At 39.4% G+C, this 24154-nt stretch overlaps 1 protein-coding gene across 1 annotated transcript; it reads right to left on the reverse strand.

Annotated features, from left to right (window-relative positions):
- Window positions 1–2538: 2538 nt before the first annotated feature.
- On the reverse strand, window positions 2539–22393 carry cnn3a (calponin 3, acidic a). The gene is made up of 7 exons (XM_041814629.1): window positions 22136–22393; window positions 9242–9363; window positions 7033–7099; window positions 6702–6839; window positions 6483–6599; window positions 5136–5282; window positions 2539–3593 (listed from the first exon to the last, which is right to left on the reverse strand). The coding sequence occupies exons 1-7, from the start codon at window positions 22190–22192 to the stop codon at window positions 3252–3254; spliced, it is 990 nt and encodes a 329-aa protein (XP_041670563.1). The 5' UTR covers window positions 22193–22393; the 3' UTR covers window positions 2539–3251.
- Between the last annotated feature and the right edge of the window lie 1761 nt (window positions 22394–24154).

The raw sequence follows: 24154 nt of genomic DNA on the forward strand, positions 1-24154 counted from the left end.
TTCAAATTAAACCTGTGCGTCTGTCAGACCCTGGTGATACCGTTAACAGCAGCATAAAAAACTAAGAAGTTTCAACTTAACAGCATCAGTCAGGTGAGGAGAGAGAGAAAGGAGACCAAGGGATCAGTAGTCTGGAGGGCTGTTTGAGCCAAATAAACAGGTAAGCTCATGTTTTATCGTTTTTCTCCACTCTGCTGCTTTGAAGTCATTATTAATTAGATGAATACATTTGAGGATTATTTAAATATTTTGGCATGTAAATAATATAAGGTACAGTGTATGACTGAATATTTGTGTTGTAAAAGATGGGATTGTTGATGTTTGTGTCATATGGCATGTGTGTTAATGTGGTGCTGTCCATGGTGCTGACCGACATCTGCAACTCGAGAGTGAAGGCTGTTTACAGCTCTTTCTACTCTCATGGATATTATGAGTGATTATTGTGATTGCTGTGGTATGTGAATGCAAAGGTGACTGCAAAGGTGTGAAAATCAGCACTTCACAGACAAATATGTCCAGAACAAGGTCACAGTAAGTAACATTTCCCCCATACAGGGCCAGATTAAGACATCACAGTGCCCCTGGGTAAGGTCTTTCAGGTGCCCAACTCCCCACCAAAATTCTGCTACCTTTGCATTGACAGGAGTTTGCATGCATAACAGTAGACGTTAAAGTCAATGGTGATCAAAGTAGCCATTCCCTCGGCATGACTTGGTTGTTTTGAAGGTGGCAAAGACACACCTTGTTTGTTAAAGAGCAGATGCACATCCCAACTCCCTCACTGATGCAGGTTGCTTGGTTCTGAAAAGCTGCAGGGCTCACGTTCAATTTCCTCTTCCTGAAGTTGCTCTGTCCCCAAAGTGCAGGATCTCTGGACAGTGTTTGCAATGAAGTGCTGGTGCAGAGACTGTTAGTAGTGTTGCGCAACCCATCGCTTACCTCAATAGTCTCAGGCGTGGGAGCTGCAGTTGCCAATCTGGGGTTGCAAGCTGCTTGGGAATTCCCTCTGCCCACGTCACTAATAATTCAAGCAACTGAGCTAACATTAGCTCTCACTGATGGGTGAAGAGGCTTTCTTGCTAACTGAGCTATCCCCCCCCACCCCATGCCCCCTGACCAATGAGGAGGGGTACATCAGTTCACAGTGCAATGTTAATTTTGTTGACTAAAACTATGACCAAATCTGTTCATCAACAGCCTTTTTTTCATGAGAAAAACTAGACTAAGACTAGCCAAAGATAGATTTGTGATGACTAAAACTGATAAAAATGTCAGTTTAGTTTTCGTCAAGATGATTAAACTAGACTAAAATGTAATTTAGTTTTTGTCGGACATTCAAAATCCATGATATTTCTCCACTGTGAGTAAATCGGTCAAAAAAAAAAAAAAAAAAAAATTAATCTATTCTGCCCCTGAGCTGTAGAAAGTAGGGACCCCAGGTTTGGCTGAGAGCATAGAACACACTACCACGATTTGGTACCAGATTCAGGTGAGAGAATAAATGCTTGACTAAAAGTACAGACTAAAATGTGTGGAGTTTTAATGGACTAAATCTAGACTAAAATGTTTTTGAGTTTTCTTTGACCAAAACTAGACAAAAACTAAAAAGAGTAGAAATGACTAAATCATGACCAAAACTAAAAGGCATTTAATCTAAAGACTAAAATCAAAAAGAGCTGACAGAATTAACACTGTCACAGTGCCACTGTCAAAACTACATAGACACTCTTGGACAAGCTAATGCAAAGCCTTAGGTGATCTTATTTCTGCAGTTTAGTAGGTTGTGATGGTTATGTGTTTACTGCTTGGGCCCCCTTTGGATCTAGAGCCCCTGGGCCCCTTTGCCCTTCTGGTCAATCCAGCCTTGCCCCCACATTCTATACTGCCATAAGTCTCTCAGTGTTAGTGTTTATTGATGTTGAAAATGCAGCTTTGGCTGCCTTGTAACAATTGGAATCATGCAGTTATTTTGAGCATCACTCAGGCTCCGTGGGTCTTTACTAGCTTTGTGTTAGCGGGCTGCCTTTGCAGGTGTGTGGACTGTATTAATGCTGAGTTCACAGCAGTAGAGAGTTGTTTCTGGCCTGGTCACAGCTTACAACTCGCCATCATGGGCTTGTCCTTTATGTGCAACAAATCTGAAGTAGTGTTCATATCTCTGTGTGTCTAAAGATGTCCTTATTTGAACCGCTTCTCCGTTTCCCCCTCACCTGAATCAGTGAATGTTGCGTGAGCATGCATTAAAAGGGCGCTTGATTTTTTTTCTCTCCATGCTCCTCTTTTACACTTGGTAGGAGGATTTACAATAACACAAATACCAGGCATATTATTTTACAGCAAGTAGCATGCTACGCCACTGCATCACTGACAAATGTAATGTCATTACAGTAATGCATTACTCCGTTGCTCATAACACCCGACAATGCACAAGGGTGAACATCATTCAGTGCAGGCTATTTACAAATTAAAAAACTTGTTGCAATGTGATATCAGGGTAACAAAGTTGGCACACAGGCTACTAGAATTAAAGAATTTTAGGCTTTATTCATAACATATCCTTTTTTTTTACAAATCATATGACAGTGAACTGTTTTACGATGTCTCATTGCAATAAATACAGTTTTGGAATGAAAGGGGAAATATGTAAAATTTATGTCAAGTAATGGAATGAGGAGGCATGGCTATAAAAAAGGGTTAGTTGAGGATTGGAAAAAAAAAAGACTCGTGATTAAATGTAAATATATAAATTTATATACATAGGTAGACCAGTGACAAAATCTGTGGCTAGGTATATGCATAAAAGCAGAAAAAAACAGGAGATTGGCCCTTTTTAAATAGCCCATTGCTAAGGAGTACACATGGGGATTCCTTTCACGTTGAGCAGAGTTTTGCTCCAGGAACACACCCTGGAATGCAGCAGTCTCAACTGATGCTATGTAATCAAGTCACAAAGGTACCACTTATTACATGTTCCATTATTGAGACATAATAAAAAGAATACTAAAAAGAAGACTATTTACGCTTGAAGGCACTTTTGCTGTAAGCCTGCGTCTCATTCTTCTACGCTACGATAACTTCTTACAACAATCTTTTTTCAGATCAAAGAGTAAAAGTGAAAAAAGAAAGCACTCAAGAAAACATTGTATGCTTCAAGACAAGAACATTAGTTTTGAAAGCAAAAGATTTGCTCATTTCTGCAGTTGATGGTATATACTTCTTTGCTTCTAATACTGCTTTGTAGGAGGTTTTCACTAATAGTCAATACCCTGATCATTGTAATTGGAGCTGTAGTCCTCATGGTAACGTCCATGGTACTCATCCTCCTGGAATTCAGCCTGATAATCACTATCGCTGATCTCCGACCCGTTGGTGCCAGTGCCCTGGCTGCCGTTCGTGTGGATGACGGGCTCCGTTGGAGGGGCACAATACTTGGGGTCGTAGACCTGACGACCAAGACCGTACACGCTCATGCCCCGCTGAGATGCCACTTTGTTAGTACCCATTTGGAGGGAAATGGTGGAATTGTCCACAGGCTGCAGGGCCACCTTCTGGTCAAAGATGTCCCTGCGGGTACCAGGAGCTGGCATGCCCGCCTGTGAGAAACCAGAACAACAGTAATGAACATTCATATTTCACTGTATTAAAAATTGGTTCCAACTGGGCAATTGCATTTAATTAGGTCTGAACAATTTGGGAAATAATCTAATTATTTTTTACCTAATATTGTGATTTAATATATGGTTATTTCTTTAGTTCTTCATCTTTTGTATTTTCCAACAAACACCAGATATAAATCTTTCTTACAAAGAAGGATTAGGGCTACTGAAAAAAAATTTTTGAGGCCTTTTTTTGTTAACCTGTGAGAAAAAAGTCCAAATTCTGAGAAAAAAAGTCTGAATTCTGAGATTAAACGTCAGAGTTCTGAGAAAAAGTCAGAAATTTAACAATTTTCGGTGGCCCTTATTCACTTCTGTACATTCTATACCAAAACCAACACAATATTAGATTAAACTAAGGCTGAACTATTTTGTAGAAATATGTAATTCTGATAATTTTGACTCATATTGAAAATTGGATATAAATTCTTGTATTGAGGGGAGGGATCATTTGTATGTCAGTCTCATATTTAACAAGAAAAAAGTACAAAAATGAAGAAAGTAGGATTTTTTTGTAGAGTATTCTAAAAAATGGCACCTGAATGATTGCATGATATATAATGCAAAACATCTCTGCAGCAAAAAAATAACAAAAACAAAAAAGCTTTCAATTGGTATTTTGACAAATTTCAGGTCAGATCAAGAAATACTACACCTTCTGCAATTTGAAAATTGCAGTAGGCTATATTACAATTTAATCTAATTTGTGGTTGATTGCCCAGCCCTACATTTAAATCATTTCGCTTTGGTAAAAAGGGGAAAATTAAGTCCAAGGAAGGATGCTGTCAGAGGTAAATTCAGCCTGAAAATACCTTCATAAATTGTAAACATGTCAGGAACAATTGTAAATAAAAAGTAGGGTGTGGAGATGGCCTGCCAGCAGTCCTGAACCCCTTCTAAACCCCATTGAGCACTAGTCGGATCAGCTTGGGCCTGCCAGAGTGATCAACACAACCATACTGGCTGACTGGTGACAAACACTGGTTGAAGAATGGGATGCCATCCCACAGCACTGTGTGATCATGCTGGTGACCAGAATGAGGAGGAGGAGCAAGGCTGTTGTACTTAGACTGCGGTTTGTTAAAAGATGAAATTGTTAAATTGCAAATATGTTTCTTGAGACTTCAATCATCCAATCCACCAAACAAGACTCAATGACAGAATAAGCTGTTTGGCATTTGCTGAGAAGATCTAGGAAATCTGTCATGAATGAAATCCACATACTCGGCTCTGCTGCTCATCCCACAAAATGTGGCTCCATTTAAAAGGGAAATAAACAGGCTTTCAAGCATTTTAAGATTTATCACCAAGAGAGGCAATGTTAATAAAGAAATAATCTACCAAACATAAATTGCCTTACTTTTTGTGTGCTAAGTTTATATAGATATATAAATGTCCCAAAGCTAAAGTAACTTTCTTAGAGTGAAACACTGAAAATGAAAAAACACATGCAACATTGAAAGAGGACTGGATTTTAACCTGGCTGGCTCCTTTGTTGGTTCCCATCTGCAGACTGATAGTGGTCTGGTCGTATGGTTTGTCAGTCTGAGTCTTTGGATCATAAAGATGTCTTCGGGTTCCATAAGCTGTCATTCCAGCCTGACTTGCGCACTTGTTTGTCCCCATCTAAAAACAAAGGCCACTGTTAGGATCTCACCATATCCAATAACATAAGATTATTAAGCCTTGTACAGCATTAATAGATGATTTCAGGATTGTGTGACTGCTACACTACAAAAACTACAACTAAAACTCTCATGGGAAACTAGCGGACATTTCCTTCTACAGCACTTAACTATTTATATTTAAAAATACAAAACATGAGCCTGAACTTTTCAGCTTATACTGGTCTAGATCACTGATAATCAACTGGCGGCCCGAGGGCCATATCAGGCCCCCAAAGCTTCCCGTCAGGCCCCTGGAAGATCTTTAAATTCAGAAAAGGAGGGAAAGAAGTTGTGGTTTTAAGGGTTTATTTTGAAACAATCACTACTGAAATAGCTTTAGAATGACTGAATGTTTGATCTGTCTTAGAAAAACTTTACTTATCAGCCATTATTAGTAAACATTTGAAAAATAAATTAGAAAATAGGTTAAGACCAGCAGAAATGTTGCAAAATGACCAGATAAAGTGTCAAAATGGGTTGTAGAGTGGCACAGAGGGACAAAAACTGGCAGGAAAAAAGAGGTTAAAATACGGCCAACACGGCTAAAAGGGGGAAAAAGGGGCAAAAGGTATCAAAAAGGGTTAAAATCGGCAAAAATTGTGCAAAAAAGTGGGATAAGAGGGATGCAACATGCAGGAAAAGAGGTCAAAAGGAGTTACAGAATGGCAAAAAGTATCAAAAATTGCTTAAAAGTGGCAAAAATATCAAAAAAGGCTAGCAAAACAATGAAAAGGGGTTTAAGAGTGGCACACGGGCAATAATTTGCGAGAAAGAGGAAGGAAATGGTTTAAGAGTGGCAAATGTTGCAGAAATGGCCGAATGTATTACTGAAAAGGGGTTAAACAGTTTCCAAAATGAGTTAATAATGGTGCTAAATCACAACTGGGGAAGGACCATTCTCTGGAATTTACAGGGGGCAGCCAATCCTGTGGGCAGACCTGTCTCCTTGTGGCATGCTGCATCATAGATAATAGGAATAGATGTCACTGAAAGAAAATACTAATACAATAATATGTTAATCAGACCAAAATATTTATTTAGTTTTTGTTTATTCAAAAGTCTGGCCCCATGAGTCCCTGTCAATACTAAATCTGGCCCTTCTGCAAATGTACTTGATGACTCCTGGTTTAGATGGTCACTTTATAAAAGCCATAGTTACCTGTAGTCCAATGACACATTGCCCAGCCTTGATCTTCTCACTGTCAAAATGTCGAGCTTGTTTGTCTGCATATTTCACCCCAATATCAATCTTGGTATCCATACCTTTTGTCTTGGCCTAACAATGAGATAGTTTTAAAAGGGCTGGTACAACATAAGAAATGTTTCATGAATGACTGAAAATGTTCTGTTCTTATCACAATGTACTGTGTTGACTCACCATGCTGGCTAGTGCAAGCAGTGTGGTCTGGACTTGAGTCATGTTTCCATTTTCAAACAGGTCATTGGCCTCGAAGATGTCATTGGGCTTTAGGCCATAGTTCAGAATAGCTTTGATGAAATTCCCAAGGTTCTCCAGCTGAGAGGAGGGACAGAAAAAAAGTGTTAGAGCTGGTAAAGTGACTCAAAAAACCCCCAAAACAAAACATCAGTAACTGCCACTGATTTCCATAGTGAATGAGTAAAAAACTTTATAATGCTGAGTCCTGAGCAACCTTTTTACAGTGACTCCTTTACAGTAGAACAACGTCTATGCCTATCTCAGGTCTTACCTTATGCCAGTTCAGTTGTGAGAGGTTGATTTTCTTAACAGAACCAGGCTGAAGCTTATTAATCAGTCTGAGAGAGGATGGAAAATAAATTATGTATCAGAACATAATGTAACAATTCAAGCATAATTCAAGGTGCAATCAGTACCCCTGACAGGACAAACCTCACATAAAGGGAAATCCTCATCAGAGAGTACAGTCATCACTTACTCCCTGTTGCTTGTATGGCTATCTTTTGAGTTGAGACGGCTTTTGTAAGAAAGAGCACATTTGCTGTGAGATATTAAATAAAACCATGTCAAAGTTCCCAAACCCTAGCATGCCAGGAGTCATGTTTCTGATCAATGAAATTATCTAGACTTTGTTGTTTACTTTCTCGTATAGGCAGTCTTTCTTTGCTATGGCTCTCCCTCCTTTGGATTCCACATATTTGATGCAATTCCTTTGTTGTAAAGGTCACATATTTTACCCTTTTAAGACAAGTTTATCTTGGTCTCATAGGTCCTGTGAAGCTTGTTGCTGAAAAAAATACTCCAGTATTGGATTTTTGCATGTCTAAAAACCCCTCTGTTTCAGCCCTGCTCAGAACGAGCTGTTTCTGTGTGTGTGGCTTCAAATGTTGATGAGCTGTCTGACTCCGCCCCCTCAGGAAATGGCTGTGGCTCGATGGATGTGGCTCTCCAGATCCCCCTCCGCTGCCAGCAGAGAGGATGATCAGGAGAGGAGGGCGGCACTTTCCTCCAAGTGGGAAGGGCCAACCGAACCTGGGGGCAGGGCTAACACCCCCCATGACATCATGACGGGAAAATCTGAGAACAGCATGTTTCAGCACGCATTTTCTGAAGGTGGGGGATGGATTTTTTCTGATTCTTTGGGGGGATTGTGGATAAGCCAGGGGACCATATTTTTGCTGGGGCAAATATGTGGGCTGGTGATTTCACGAGCCCACAGTAGGGAATAACCCCGCCCCTCTAACATTACAAAATTAAATCACAGAGCAGTTCATCTCAGTACAGTCTTTTGTTAGCTGATGTCACTACAATTATTGAAAGTTAACAGTCAGTTAAATGTTTTTTTGTTCTTTGTGAGGTATGTTTGCCAAATCTATGAGCCACAGTGGTCTATGGATCATTTAAAGCATCAATAACAGAGATTTGAGCAAAAAAAAATCAACTTTGTCTATTCACTGGCACGTGGCCAGGCAGCTGCACTCTGATCATAAGGTCAACATTCAGATTGTAACATTTTTTAAATATGAGGGATGGTATTTCTCCTGAGTGGGCGTGGCTTCTGCTCACTGAACAGACACGCCCACACCCTTCAAGTGCAGATTTTACTGCCTCATTTTTCATAATTTTGAAGCCTAATTTTATAAACTTAGAGATGTTTTATTTTACTGAAATTTGATTTAGGGGATCATAGCACAGTGACATGCCATACAACAAACCTAAATACAGATTTATTTTCTCTTTACAGGGTCTTTAGAGCAGTTGTAGAAGTACCCTAAACAGAGCTAGGTGACTTTTGTTGCACTAATAGCACAGGAATTCACAAGTGTATAGAAGCTTTAACAAAGAGGGGGATGTCTGGTTTAAAAATGATCCACTTATGCAAAAGGACATCTAAATGCAACTGGACAACTGGAGTACAAAAAGAACAAATCTTAAGAGCGGAGGTCATTGAAATTAAGGGCAGGGTTGATACAAACCAGCATAAAAACTGCTGAATATGAAGCCAATAAGCCATATTCAAATTAGGGGTGCACCGATTGCAATTCTGGCCGATCACCAATCACCGATCTTTAAAAAGCCTGACCTGCCGATTCCGATTTGGCCGATACCGATTTTTTTATAACTGACAGCATACACCTTCAATGTTCCAATCTTATTTTATTGAATAACATTGAACAATACCCGTGAAACAATACAGACTTGTTGTTTTAACTGCACATGAGGTAGTTCTCTCAAATATAAATGAAAAGTTTAAAGCACTGCTGTCCAAACTACTAAATTATATCAGTTCCTTTAGTCTTTTATTTTTCACATTTTAGTAGGTAGAGGCATATGAAACCAATCTTATCCACCGATCTTATTTACAAGGATCGGCCGATCCCCGATCTCCTAAAATTAAGGAAATCTGCGCTGATACCAATTTTGGCTGATCGATCGGTGCACCCCTAGTTCAAATATTCAATCAAAACAAAGTTACTTACTCGCAGAGGATGACTCCATCTTTCAAACCTTTCTGAAAGTTCTCTCCGATAGACATTCCTGTTACCTCCTCAATCCAAAAGCGAAGCTCTTCTTCCTTCTGTGTGTCGTATTTCTGAGCAATCTGAAAGATAAAACAACATATTAAGCTTGCATGCCTTTTTGGAGATCGGTGTTTGAGTATGTCATGAAACTTACATTATCAAACTACACTTGGATAGTCTGACAGTCAGTAGCTCTACTATACAAACCATGTTATCATGTTGGTTTTATATAGTTTCTGCATTAAAGATCATCTTATTAACTGGTCTTCAGCTCACAAAGGAAACCCCACCCAAAGACAAAGAGGGAGGTTTGAAGAAGACTGTAGCCGCCATACATGTTTCAATAGCTGTTATGATGTCTTGTATTGTTAAATTATGTAAGTCATTTGAGTAAAATGGATCAAAATGGATGTCCAACTGTGTTTTGCACATACTGCATCGGCTCAGAATCAAACAGAGTAACTGCATCTATAATCCAACAGGACTGTAGATACAGTGCATTTCCAAAGTTTTCAGACCTCCTTCTTTATGTTGCAGCCTGATGCTACAGAAGCTCCACAGATCTGGGCCTATTGCAGAGTGGCTGTTCAGAAGCCTCGCCTCAGTTCAAAACACATGAAAACTCCAAGCAGGTTTTCACATGTTCTGCACTGAGGAGAGGCATCCATCTAGCCACTCTGTCATAAGCCCAGAGCGGTGGAGGGTTGCAGTGATGGTTGTCCTTCAAGAAAAGGAAGGAATGTGGCAGATGTGTAAATCTGCCTCTGTCAGGCCGTCCTCACAAACTGAGTGAGCGTGCAAGAAGGAGACTAGTGAGAGAGGCCACCAGGACACCTATGACTACTCTGAAGGAGTTCGAAGCTTCAGCAGCTGAGATGAGAGAGCAAACAACTTTTGTCAAAAAGAGGCAAAGAGAAAGCCACTCATGAAGAAAACAAATTCAACTAGTTCAATAAAAGGCATGTGGAAGACTACGTGGTCAAGTGGAAGAAAGTTCTTTGGTCTGATGAGACCAAAATGGAGCTTTTCAGCCATCAGACATAATGTTGTGTTTTTGCATTTCACAACACTCATCATGCTGTGAAGCATGATGGTGGCAGCATCATGCTGTGGGGATGTTTCTCAGCAGTAAAGGTAGAGGGTAAAATGAATGCAGTAAAATGAAAGAAAATCCTAGGGGCCAATCTTGTACATTCTGCAAGACAACTACTCTAAAGCATGCAATGAAAGCTACGCAGAAATGTTTTAAAGACAACAGGGTGATAATCTGAAGTAGCCGAGTCAAAGCCCAGACCTTAATCCAACAGAGAACTTGTGGCTGGACTTGAAAGATCCCCATGAAACCTGACAGAGCTTGAGCAGTTTTCCAAAGAAGAATTGAGTAAAATAGCAGAATCCAGATGTGCAAGCCTGATTGAGACCTATCCACACAGACTCAAAGCTGTGATTGCAGCATTTTTTGTTATGTTTCTGTTGTACGGTAGGTTTGACAATTATACTGTAATGGCTGGCAGAGGATACACAGAAAGCACTGTTTTCTGTTGTATGGCTGCTCTGTAGTAGTTTCTCTGCAGTTCATAGCTGTAGTAGTACAGAGGGCCTTTATCAGCCTTGTATGAACTCACAGTGAAGTTTTACTCCTGCCTCGTATATCAAGATTAAAAAGAATAATAAAAAAAAGCAAAACAAAAAGCCACATGACTCACAAAATTATTAATCAGGTAAATTACCATGGTGATGGGGCTGTAGGGTTAGCAGATAGTTGTCCAGGGTAGCTGAAGAGACTGGATTGATTATAGTAGTACTGAGTACTCAGTCTAACTTGTGTGAAACAAAAAATAAATTAGGCCTACAGATACTTAAATAAAAGTCAAAGTGAAATATTTCTACAAAGTAATGTCAATTAAATAAAATCTGAATAAGTGACTGCATAAATTTTACCACCTTAAAGTCACTGGCATAAGTCAAAGGAGGTCCAGCCAACTGTTGCTAGTAATCTCACATTTAGTGATACAGGGATCAGCTGAGTGCAGTGAATGTGTCTTGAGTGATTGTAATATAAAGACACCTGTGTATAGAATGTCCAGTCACTGGTTAATCTGTATCCCTGGTACCATTGCAACAAGAAGACAAAAGAACAACCCAAGCAACTCAGAGAAAAAGTTATTGAAAAGTCTAAGCTGGGTGAATGATACAAAAAAAATACAAAGCAGTGAACATCCCCCAGAGTTCAGATAAATGCATCACCAAGAAATGAAGGAATATAGCACACGTGTAAATCTGCCTAGGTCAAGTCCTCACAAACTGAGTGAGCATGCAAGAAGGAGACTACACTCTGCAGACAACAACTGTTGGCAGGGTTCTTCACCAGTCAAAGCTTTATGGGAGAGCGACAAAGAGAAAGCCACTACTGAAGAAAACTCAGATTCAATCTGGACTAGAGTTCACCTAAAGGCACATGGGAGACTCCATGGTCAAGTGGAAGAAGGTTCTTTGGCCTGATGAGACCAGAATGGAGCCTTTTTGGTCATTAGACAGTCTCCATATCTATGGGGGGAAGCTCAGACAGGAAGGCAGCAGCCATTATCTGAAGCTACAGCTGTCTCTAGTGGTAGGAGGTTCATTACAGTTTAAAAGAGCACTATAGACTCGGATTTCAAGAGCGTGTTTCTATAAAAATATAGCTAAATAATGAAACCAATTTTTAAATCTCCTGCTGGTTATTTTGATAAATAAATTTAAACTGTTTAACCTCTGTGCATCCCTGGTCTTAAGCCTACAATAACTGGAACTTTAAGGCTCTGCTGGTGGAAGAGGGCAGACAACAAGGAGGAAAGGGATGTCCCTGTAACACGGGGAAAAGTCAGACAATTTTCAGTGGATGTATGACCATCGTTTTTTCATTGAGAAAAACACATTGGGGTTTTGTTGTAATAACTTTGTTTCATAGTTCATTATCATCCATTGACCAGCCTCTCAATGTGTGATCTTAATACCACATTATCTCTCAAACCCTGCTTTCAGTGAGGCAACCACACAGAGTTCCACAGTAGTAACAACAAGCCTGTGGCTGAGGATCACAATGTAGACCTCAGAGATATCACAGGTTTCACTCCTCTACAGGAGTTTCCCCTTCAACAAATGGAAGGCTCGCTACAAATATCAACTCATCACACTGAAACTTGAAGGCTTGGCACTTTGCTTCAATCCAAGCTGCCTAATATCTACACAGATGAGGTTAAATTTGCCTCACTTTGATATCCATCTCCACCCTCAGCTACTCAGTTTAGCGCAATAAGCCGCTCAAGCTGTTCTACTTTGCGGTCCAAAATATTTTAGGGAGGTGTGTTACTCATTAATCTGTGATTTGAATGAGGCACTCTGTTTTTTGCATGTTGGGTTCTGCCAGTGGCTGTTTTTAGCTCCTTTGTTCTTCTTCATCCGCACAGAGCAGTCACCTTTGTACACAAATGATTGTTCAATATTAACTTCAAATATTTACTTTTTCTAACAAAGCTCGTAAGCAACTTTTCACATTCACATAGTGTCACATTTACACTAAAAAAAGCCCGTTATTTTTGTTTCCATCTTCTTTTTCTTTAAGATTGTTCCAAAGAGCAGAGGTTGGACTTGAGCTCTGAGGACTCCACACTGTGCTAGGAGTCTCTCAATAAGTGAAATGGGGATCAGCTGAGTGCAGTGAATGTGTCTCAGTGATTGTAGTAGAAAGATACCTGTGTCTGGAAGGTCCAGTCACTAGTTCATCAGTATTCCTGGCTACCATTACACTATGAAGACAAAAGAACACCTCAAACAACTCAGAGAAAAGGTTATTGAGACGTTTAGGTCAGGGGAGGGATGCAACAGCATTTCCAGGCAGTGAACATCCTCCAGAGTTCAGTTAAACCCATCATGACAGCTTTTTATGACAGAAAGTATGTTTTCCCTCTTCTCCCGGTCTGGGGGTTTGCCTGTGTATCCAACAGCTGCTGCTGCAGTAGCTGTTAGCTCGGGTGTAGCGGTAGCTGCAGTTTAATCGGGACTGGACCACATTTCTTTTTAAAACGAGAGCAAAGAGCCACATCGACAGCTTGTCTTTTTACACGTCCCCCAGTCAGCTCTCTTTTGCAAAAGTAAATATGATTCACGTATCACTTAAAAATCTTGTTTTCAATTCAGTGCTTACATTTTTCTTACCTTGACAGTATTTGAGATACACAGAAATTTTGTCTTGAAAATGATAGAATATGGCTTGTAATACAAGTTTTTATAGCTGCTTATTGCTCTTAAAATATGTTATTTCCTGAATAAGAATTGCGATATAAAGTCTTGATACCAGCCAGCTGTCCATTGAGCATGTGTGCTGCTATGTAGCCCATAAAATAGTTCATCTGCCCTGTCAATAGCCAGCTTATGTATTTGCAGGATTTTGGTTTATTCAGATAAGAGTCATATAAAGATGTGCAGTCAGTTAGAATGATCACTGACTAAAAATAATAATATATATAATATTATAATAATAATCCCTGTAATGGTAGCCAGGTATACTGATTAACTGGTGACTGCACCTTTGAGACACATTCACTGCACTCAGCTGACCCTCATTTCACCAACTGTGAGACTACTAGCACCAATTATCTGGGCCTCTGTTAAATGAAGTCAGTCACTTTAAAAATACACTGTCTGAAAAATAATGCAACATAATGTTATTTTCCCTTTGTAAGACTGTTAAATGACAGCAGCAGCCAGAATAATACTGTCTTTTTTTCCCCTGAAATATATCATGGGGAAAAAGTGGCACAGCCAGTTGTAGAGGATGTCCAAAACTGTGATGCCACATGAGCTGTGGAAAAGTGAAATGCAGGGGGCTGAGGGCCTTGTGGATGGGGTCCTCCTGAAGGGGTGTTTGCTAAAGAATTCCAGGAATGTGTTGAATGCAGTTCAGAGAAGAGCATGGACTACTGATCACACTTATGCAATTGAACCCAGATGGGCCCCCGTCTGTACTCTTCCTTTTGTGTGTCAGTGCACACTCTGACAGATGAGGTTTTACTGCAGTGAACTAAGTGACTCAGATGTAAAAGTTTAGATACAGGTATGTTAAAGAAACAACATGAAGTACAGTCAAGTTAAGGAATTTGTATCTTGGAATCCTGAACCCCCTTAAGTAAATGTATTCAGCTACAAGCTGTCTGTTTCTTCATGCAGAACGAAGAGGGCAAAATAGATGCTAGTGCTTACATAAACGTTGGTTTTATATATTTGCACATTCTTTAAAGCGCTGACTTCACAATGTCCCTAAATAATTGGCGCTGATCTTGCTCAGTTGGTAAAACAGGCGTCCATCAGAAAAGGCTACAATCCTCAATGCACTGGTCAGGGGATCAACTCCCCATTCCCTCTCCCAATACAATGGATATTGTATTTTGCCATTTTATTGATTTTATAAATCAATCATGGTCAATATAACTTTGCTCTTTTGACACAAACAATAAAAAAACTCTTTAATGTCAAAATGAAAACAGATTTCTACTAACTAATATCAACTGAATTAAATATGTAATGTAAAATAAGTGGCTGCAAAAATATTCACTCCTTCTAGTTAGTATTTAGTAGAGTCACCTCTGGCTGCAATCACACCTCTGAGTCTGTGTGAAAGGTCTCAATCAGGCTCAAACATCTGGACACTGACAATTTACTCCACTCCTTGCAAAACTGCTCAAGCTCTCGGGTTGAACAGGGATCCGGCATGAACAGCCTTTTTCAAGTCCAGTAACAAACTCTCTCTTGGATTGAGGTGTGGTCTTTGACTCGGCCACTCTAGAACATTCTCCTTGTTGTCTTTAAACCATGTCTGTGTGGCTTTCTCCGCATGCTTCAGTCATTGTCTTGCTGGAAAATAAATCTTTCAAGCCGTAGTTCTCTTGCAGACTGAATCAGATTGTCCTCCAAGATTTTACAGCATTTTGCTAAATTGATTTTACCCTCTACCTTTACAAGCCTTCCAGGGATGGCTGCTGAGAAGCATCCCGATGATGCTGCCACCACTGTGCTTCACAGTGAGGTTGTATGCAGTGTTTGGTGTCTGCCAAACACTATTGGCACTGATGTCTGATGACCGAAAAGCCACATTTTGGTCTCATCAGGCCAAAGAACTTTCTAGCCCCTGGCCATGGAGTCTCCCACATGCCTTTTGGTGAACTCTAGTCTAGATTGAATCTGAGTTTTCTTTAACAGTGTCCTTCTCTTTGCCACTCTCCCACAAAACTTTGACTGGTGAAGATCCCAGCCAACAGTTGTTGTCTGCAGAGTCTCTCCCATCTCAGCTGCTGAGCTCCTTCAGAGTAGTCAGAGGTGTCCTGGTGGCCTCTCTTACTCGTCTCCTTTGTGCATGGTCACTCAGTTTATGAGAACAGCCTGATCTAGGAAAATTTACACATTGTCCATTCTCCTTCATTTCTTGATGATGCATTTATCTGAACTCCAGGCATGTTCAATGTCTTGGAAATACTTCTATCTCCATCCCCTGACTTATACTTTTCATTAACCTTTTCTCTGAGTTTCTTGGGGTGTTCTTTTGTCTTCGTGGTGTAATGGTAGCCAGGTATACTGATTAACTGGTGACTGCACCTTTGAGACACATTCACTGCACTCAGCTGACCCTCATTTCACCAACTGTGAGACTACTAGCACCAATTATCTGGGCCTCTGTTGAATGAAGTCAGTCACTTTAAAGGAGGTGAATATCTATGCAGGCACTTTTTTTTACATCCAATATTTTACTTAGTTGATATTAATGTGTATAAAGTGTTTTCTAACAATGCATGTTCAACAAAATAAAAATATCAAGACAATATCCTGGTGCTAATCAAGTTCTCTTTAAAAAAAAAATCCTCTCTTAGCAGAGCTGTATTCCAGTTTCATAATGCACACAAGAACCATGCACTGTAGAACAACGATGCACACTATGCTGGACACTGTGAGAACGTGGACTTGATGGCAGACATTGTGATGATTTCATCCCTCAGACATTTCCAACAACCCCAGCATGTTTCCATAATTCTTCCAATTTCCCATGTTCCTCTGCCTCATTTAAATAACATTTAAATTTAGTTGTGATCTAGGCCTGTGGTTCTCAGCTGGTGGCTTGGGACCTCAAAATGATTAAGTTGTTTTCCTAAAAGTGTGCCTGAAAAATGGGGCAAACATCTGATAAACAACTCCCGAAGCAAACATCTTATCTTTGGGAACCTACTCAGTTTGGCCATGATAAAGAGAACAAGATCTCTACTTATTTTTGTGGCTATCTTGGGATAAAAGGCTAGTTTTCTCATGATAATTTATCAAGAACTTTGTAAAACAGCCAACATGTTCATGTTATTCCCAGGCATTGCATTTTGCATGTTTAAAAAAAGGTGAAAACTGTACAATAGTGCAGCTTATACTTCTGATACTGCGCTATTTTAAACTCACAATACGAGTAAAAATCATCACAATTAGATATATATTTTTTATTATTCTGCTAAAGTACTGCGTAACTTTTTATAAGCTTCTGAATGTGAACTTGCAGCTGGATGGAACCTGCCATTGTTGCACAACACAAGCAGGAACAATTCAGAAATTAATGTGAAATAATCCCGACAGTCGGTAAACTGAGATTATTTCTCGGACTATAATCACGCCATCGAGATCCATGATTGTTGCATTCCTAATATGAGGCCAGATGAGTTGAGAACCAGGTCGCTTGACACAAGTCATCAAGGCAGGCACGCCTTTTTTAATGCTGCATTCCATTTGTCGTCCCAACTACAACTTGTTTTTCCAACTGGAAGTGGCAAATGGAACATCTCCACAAGCTGTATTCACAACTTGTGAACTCGTTCTTTCCCAGAGCACCCTGACCTCAACAACACAATATGGTGGCACAAAGCACTAAAAGCTGTGATTTTTACCAGTTTTCAGAGCCTTCTGCCATTTCTCAGTGCATTTTCAGAAATTGCAGACACAGCACTACCCTGCGGTTGCATGTAGTGTGTAGCAACAGTCTTTTAATAAATGAGGTACTGTGCAATGTGTTGTTTAAATGGTTGATTGGCTAGCAGCTAGCTAATGTCGCTAAAAACAAATGACTGGCTAACGCAAGAATGTCACCCATCCGTTTCCCAACTCATCGTGGTTGTGGCAAAAGGAATGCAAACAACTGGAAAATCTGGTCTTTCAGATGAATGTGACATCATTCCCAGTTCCAACATCCGAGGTAAATGGAATGCAGCATAAAAACAAGGACAGGTTGGAAGTCCCCTGAGGAGTTTATCTCTAGTCAGAAACTCTTCTTATTGGTCTCTCAAAACTTATCTTAATAGGATTTTTTTTAATTTACCTTTAAACTCTTTCTTCTTTACAGTTTTTCACAATTGCTTAAAAGTGCAGTGTGTAATATCTAGCAAGCAGCATTAAGCATTAATCACCTAAATACAAAAAAAGTGTTTTTAATTGACTTAGAAAAAGCCTTTTATTCATACATAGGGAGGGTCCCCTCCATGGACTTGGCCATCTTGTACTTTTGTAGTTTGCATGTTTCTATGGTATCACAGAAGGAAACAAATAGCAGATAGACTTTCAAAAAACCCACTGGTTTCCAGTTATCACCAGAGAAATGAGCATCACCCGCAATTTCCACATAGGATGACTGCATTGTGCACCAAGTGCCACGGGTTTGCTCCACCCAAAGGCTAGTGACCTCACCCAATGGAAGTATGTCTAAAGCACTGCTGCGTGCAGCCCTGATCAGTGGGTAGAGATCAAGCGGCAACCTCTGGTCCTGAAAAATGAAGCCAATGTGGAAGTGCAAAAAAATTGCAATACCATGAGTGTCCACTTGAGGCTGGCTGCAGGAACACCGGAGATCCTCTCTCTGCTCTCACTGTACGGGGATGAATTTTTTTGTACCACAATGTTTAGATTATATTTAAGAAAAACCTCACTGATTGGTGCGTCTCATTTGATGGACAGTTAGCTTGACAGGCAGAAGCTACGTTTCTGTGAACCAGAATGCTAGCTAGCTAGCTGACAGGAAGTCGCGCTTAGTGGGCGGGCCAATAGGTTGATCCAAAGTTCAGTTGAGGCAGCAATTTTAATATGGAAGACGCCGCAGATTGGCTTCAAGAGCTGTTTGAGTCCACCCATTGTAAGCAGATGGCTGACGTCACACAGGCTTTGCCCAATTCTTTCTACAGTCTATGGTAGAGATCAGAGGAGAACTGCGAGTTCACAGTGGAATCATATGTCAACAGTGGACTATTTTACCTTTTGGAGTTCATTTATCATCCACTCCAGTATAAGTCTATGATATTCCGCCACTGGGTGAGTACATTAGGAAGCTGAAAGGCAAATGGTTGCTTAAAGGATCTGTGGTTTTGTATAAAATTCTTTGGCTAAATGTCCTAAAAGTTAACTTTTTCTCATCGATGGCGCCGTTGTAGCTCTGTGACCCACTGACCTCCCAGTGACCCTTTGCCCTCCTGCAGGATGAGATGTAATGTTGATATAGTGATGATTTACAATCATAAGTCCATGCATTGTGTTGTATTTTCCATGCTTGTGACTTCCTGTTTGGAGCTTTTGGATCGATGGGTATTGACGCAGTTTGGTGTAGTGCTGGACGGTGTGGTGCTTGGGGCATGCGCCGCTGCCGGACTGGAGTGCCGGCTGTGGAACTGCTCTGATAGACAACAGAGGGTGCGATGGGCTCTGCAGTACAATTTGCCAGCTGATCGCGAAAATTTCTGCCAATATTTAGAACTGGCTATAAAAATCTGCCTATACTAGGTGTAAGTATCAGCCATTTGAACAGATGAGTTAGAGGAGTTTTAGTCTGGACCAACAGACTAGCATCATCTGAAGACTTTTTCCTTTTCATCATTGTTCCTTGCATGTTAAAGTCGGTTTGAAGGACTGAAGTTTCAGATCTGAAATGGAGCTCAGCAAAGTTTAAGCAGGAAGACTGTTTCTAATCAATCATTAGTCACCACTTGTTCATATCTCTCCCTTCTTCCTCTCTCCCAGCTCTGGTGATCAGCTGATCATGGCATTCATTCTCTAATGGGCTCAGCTAATCATCATGCACCTGTCGTATTTAAATCTGTCATTCTCTCTTTCACAGTCAGCCTGTTGTTTCAGTTTTTGCACGGTTAGCACCATTCAGAGTTGACACTGCAACCCTCCTCCACCCCAGCTACCTCCATTCAGTTCATCAGCATCTAGTCCAGATCCTCACAGGTCTCCTGCTGATTTCATTCTGCATACCTCAGTATAACTTCTCAGAAGTCTACTCCTCATCTGATCCCCCATGAACACCACCACCAGTGTCTCCACAGCAAAAACATTAGTGTTGATTTCTCAATGTTAAACATTTCAGTGTTGATTTTAACCCTAGTGTAAGGAAAGGAAATAACACAATCTTGTGTTAAAATTACACTTTAATGTGCTAAAATGACAGTATGAGAGAGTTAAGATATTAACACTTTCCATAGCGTTAAATTAACACCCAAGACTGTGGACATATAGATTCAACACTTTCATTTCAGTCTAACACTGGTGGTTTTGCTGTGTAGACTCCTTTTCCTGCCGTTTGGCTCATTGATCCTGAAAGTACATGATGTTATCATGATGGAGTCTAATCATCAAAGACATTGCACATTTCTCTTCCATTATAATTTGTAAAATCAGTTAAACTAGTATTAAGTCTCAGATAATTGAACTACATTAAAATATCAGTTACAGCTAAAATTATATTGTAAATATCAGAAAATTGGATATCTGCAAAAATGTAATCTAGTGCATCCCCAGAAATTTCAGATGAAAGTCCAGTTAGGGTGCAGACAAAGTGCTTTCTCACAGAATGATGACTGAGTTGTTATTATTTCCGGGGGTGGGGGGGGGGGGGGGGTAGAAAACAAAGACTCTGACTCTGACTCTGCAGACTCTGTCTGCAGTGAGGTCATGTAAAAATACATTTGCACATATAAACAGAAATGAGGGCATAACACTTAGAAATAATTCATACAATGGTTGTTGGGTAAAATAATTTGTTTTTAGGGCTACTTTGTTTGGAGTTACTGAAAAAATAAAATAAAACGTATGTTCATTTTGGCCACAAAGTATCACTTTTTTGGTGTTGGTTCTGGGCGGGCTCAAGTTTTCTTAGAGGGATCAAGGGAAAAAAAGTTGGGAACCACTGGTCTAGAGAATGGGAAATAATGTTTTAGCACTTGTGAAAACTCTCTATTTTTGAAATTTGACTGTTTTTTCTGAATATATTATTTATTGTAATGATTGCTGTCCTACTACTGTCTCAAAAATCAGCTCCTTCCCGTAGCTATCATTAACCACAGGGTATTCTATTTTGCTCTATAGTGTTCAACTTTTCACTAATGCTAGAGCTGGGAAATTAATCGAAAAATAATCAAAACCCACATTTAGAGCCTCTAACCGACGTAAACCTGCCATGTCAATTATTTCAAAATGTTCCTCTACTTGCTGCCATACTTGCTGAAACTCAGAAGAAGAAGTACTAGTCATGTGACACATCCCATCCTGTCTGCTAAACTCAAACCTGGACACAACTGTGCAACGTGAGCTGCAAAGTTATATTCAACTTTTTATAAAACAGTATAAAAATAGTTCATGTTGTTAGCAAGAAAAACAAGGTGTTCATTTCAACTTTTCTTGGAAAATTTGACTTTTTATGAAAAACATTTTCATTTTAGCTGAAGTGTGTTTTGATTTAAACTGCTTCAATAAATAACCATAAATTGTTTATCTGTGCAAGTTCTCTTCGATTATTTGTTTTAAAATTATATCAATATTTACAGAACAAACAGAGTAGGAGGTTGGGGGTGGAATAATCGTCCATTAATCGTGATTTTAAATTTTTGCCATAGTCGCCCAGCCCTATTGCTGTTTTTATGATATAATAATGTATTTCACTTAAATCAAACATAGAGCTATAGCTTTTTGATGCCATTCTTGTTGTCATTCTTCCTTTACCTGTAACATGTGCACTATTCTATTTTTTGTAGTATTTTAAAGTTCTTCATAAATAAATAGGATTTATTCTAGGCCTTTTCTATTTGCCAGTCAACTGATGATGTCGGGCTCCTCCCTAAACATGGAATGCGGTTCTATCAAGACTCTCCACACAATGAAAACACTGCGAAAGTCAAACTTAATAAATAAAAACCACCAGGCAGCCTGGCTCAGTGAGGAGGCTGCATACACAGAGCCCCAGAGACTAATTCCATTTGGCCAAAAAGTACCGGAAAATACTTTTTCCCACCATCGAGGGAAAATAGTGATGTCGGACTAAATACCCCAGAGTTATCATTTGACTGAAGTAGCCTGCTGCATAATGATTAGGGAAAAGCTTTAAAAGTTTTAGAGCAAGAAGAGGGACTGAATTATCAATAGTTCAGCTCGGCTCACATTCCTTTCTTCTTCTGCTGAAGTAGCCTAAAGTTTGGGGAGCTCATTTTACGACGCGTCCTACTTATCGACTACAGCCTAAATCACTCTGAAATGGTTTAGAAAGTCCACAACAACGGGAATATCAGAGGTTCTTTGCGACAAAATGGCGAAATTTAACGACATCTTTAAAGAATAGACTTGTTTTTGGTTATTCTTTAGTCAACTGGAAGAAAAAAACACAATGGGGAGAAAAAAAAAACAAGGGAAGCAGGCTGTTTGTTTAAGGAGGGGGTTTGGGTTCAATTTTTCCAGCTCAGCTTTTGTTAACTCGCTCACATGTAAAAAACGTGAAAGAACAAAAACAAAACCATGGGAATGAAAACTTACTTTGCTCCTCACTTCAGCGGACAATCCGTAGGCTGGCCCCTTATTAAAATGTGCCATCTTCACGTTTATTTTATTTTTGCGAGAATCCCCAAATTAATATCCTCGGTTTAAAGGCAGCAGGGATCTTGCACTGGAAAAATCCTATCAAGCAATGGTAGGTTCGGCTCCTATGACGTCCAGACCGACAGAAAATATTCCTTGATGGTTCACAGAAACACCAGCGACTCAACTTTCTGCAGGAGAGGCACAGATTCCAAAAAAATGTCGTCGGACTGTTGACGTAGCCGCTACAACCAATCAGACCAGCCGAATCGTAGACGGTCCCGCCCTTTTTTGATGTCCCTCAAGTAGAACGGTAGGAAGTTTCTGGGCTTTTCTGTCCTCTACTTACTGCGTGAGTCTGAAGACGCCCTCTTTCATCTGTGTAAATGTGGAGAACCACTTTATTTTCAACATAGTCGTGGTCATCAGTTTCCCGGGGAGCGTCGGTGCGAAATCCCCTTCAGTGGTAGATTCTCATCATCAGCCACACAGTGCGATATGCTGAGGGGATAAACAATGCTCTCGCTTAACCTCCTGAGAATTGAGCTTTTCCTTGTAATGTTTTTAGTTTCTCCCACTCATTTGTATGGAAGGTTAAAAAGAAAAATCTGACAGGAAAAAAGAAACCTAAGTCATAACTATGGGATAAAAAGTCATAATAATGGTATAAAAAGTCAATTATGAGATAAAAGGTCATAATTATGATATGAAAAGTCAAACGTATGAGATAATTATTATGACTTTTTATCTCAGAATTTTGACTTTTTATCACATGATTTCGACTTAACTCAGAAAGCACTTTCAATCCCATAATTTTGACCTTTTTTTTCTAATCATGACTTTTTATCTCATGACTTTTTATCTCATAATTTTGACCTTTTATCTCACAATTTTGACTTTTTCTCACAATTTCGACCTATCTCATAATTTTGATTTATTTTCTCATCATTATGACCATTTATTTCATTATTATGACTTTTTATCTCATAAGTTTGACTTTTCATCCCATGACTTTTTATCTCATAACTTCGACTATTTTTTTTTTATCATTATGACTTTCTATCTCATAGTTTCAACTTTTATCTCATTATTATGACTTTTTATCTCACAAAGCACTTTTTATCCCATAATTTTGACTTTCATGTTATAATTTTGACTTTTAACTCATAATTATGACTTAGGATTTTTTTTTTTCTTTTCAAGAATTACTGTACTTTTAAAAAAATTTTCTATTTTTTTTGGTGGAAAAGGGCTTCCATACATTTGGGATCAGTAGGACCTAATAAGTGCAAATCTTCAACCTTGTCTTTAAACAGTTTTGATCAAAAATTATGCCCCCAAATCTCCTGAAGGTATTGTTACGAAAGGGGTAGGGTACATTTCTGACACTCTCAAAGACTGCTCATCTATTTATAAAGTCTGGCATTACCTTTGAGCAAAAACCACATAGCAAACATTACAGACTAAGAAACATTTCATAAAAAAAGATCAGATTTTTAAATTTAATCAGTGATTAAATTATGTTGGTATAAATTAAGTAGACCAGTTTTAGAGGTAGTTACACAAACGGCAGCTCACTTTAGCTTTGTTAGCTTTAGCTAAAGCTAACATAGGCAAGCTATGTAATTAAAGCTACTATATAATCCAGTGCAGCTATATTAGCTTTAGTGGCCCAAGCTTTAGCAAACGTAACTAAAGCTAACCCCATTATTCCTGAGGGCAGTTGAAGCATAGTTAAACACATTAAAGACTTGTATTTTGAGGATTTTTTAAGAATGACTCTGTCAGCCTAAATCTCACAAAATAATCATGTTTTTTTTAAAACATCCAACCAATTTTATGCATATATTTTGTAAAATATACAATTTGAAATCATTAAATTTCTTTTGTCTTTTGGAAGGCATCTGGTGGTCCGACAAGGGGGTCCTGACCCCTACATTGATGTAGAGAACCTAGCTATGTAGTTTTCAGAGATGA

This window comes from Cheilinus undulatus, linkage group 19, assembly GCF_018320785.1.
Source record: "Cheilinus undulatus linkage group 19, ASM1832078v1, whole genome shotgun sequence".
Lineage (NCBI taxonomy): Eukaryota > Metazoa > Chordata > Actinopteri > Labriformes > Labridae > Cheilinus > Cheilinus undulatus.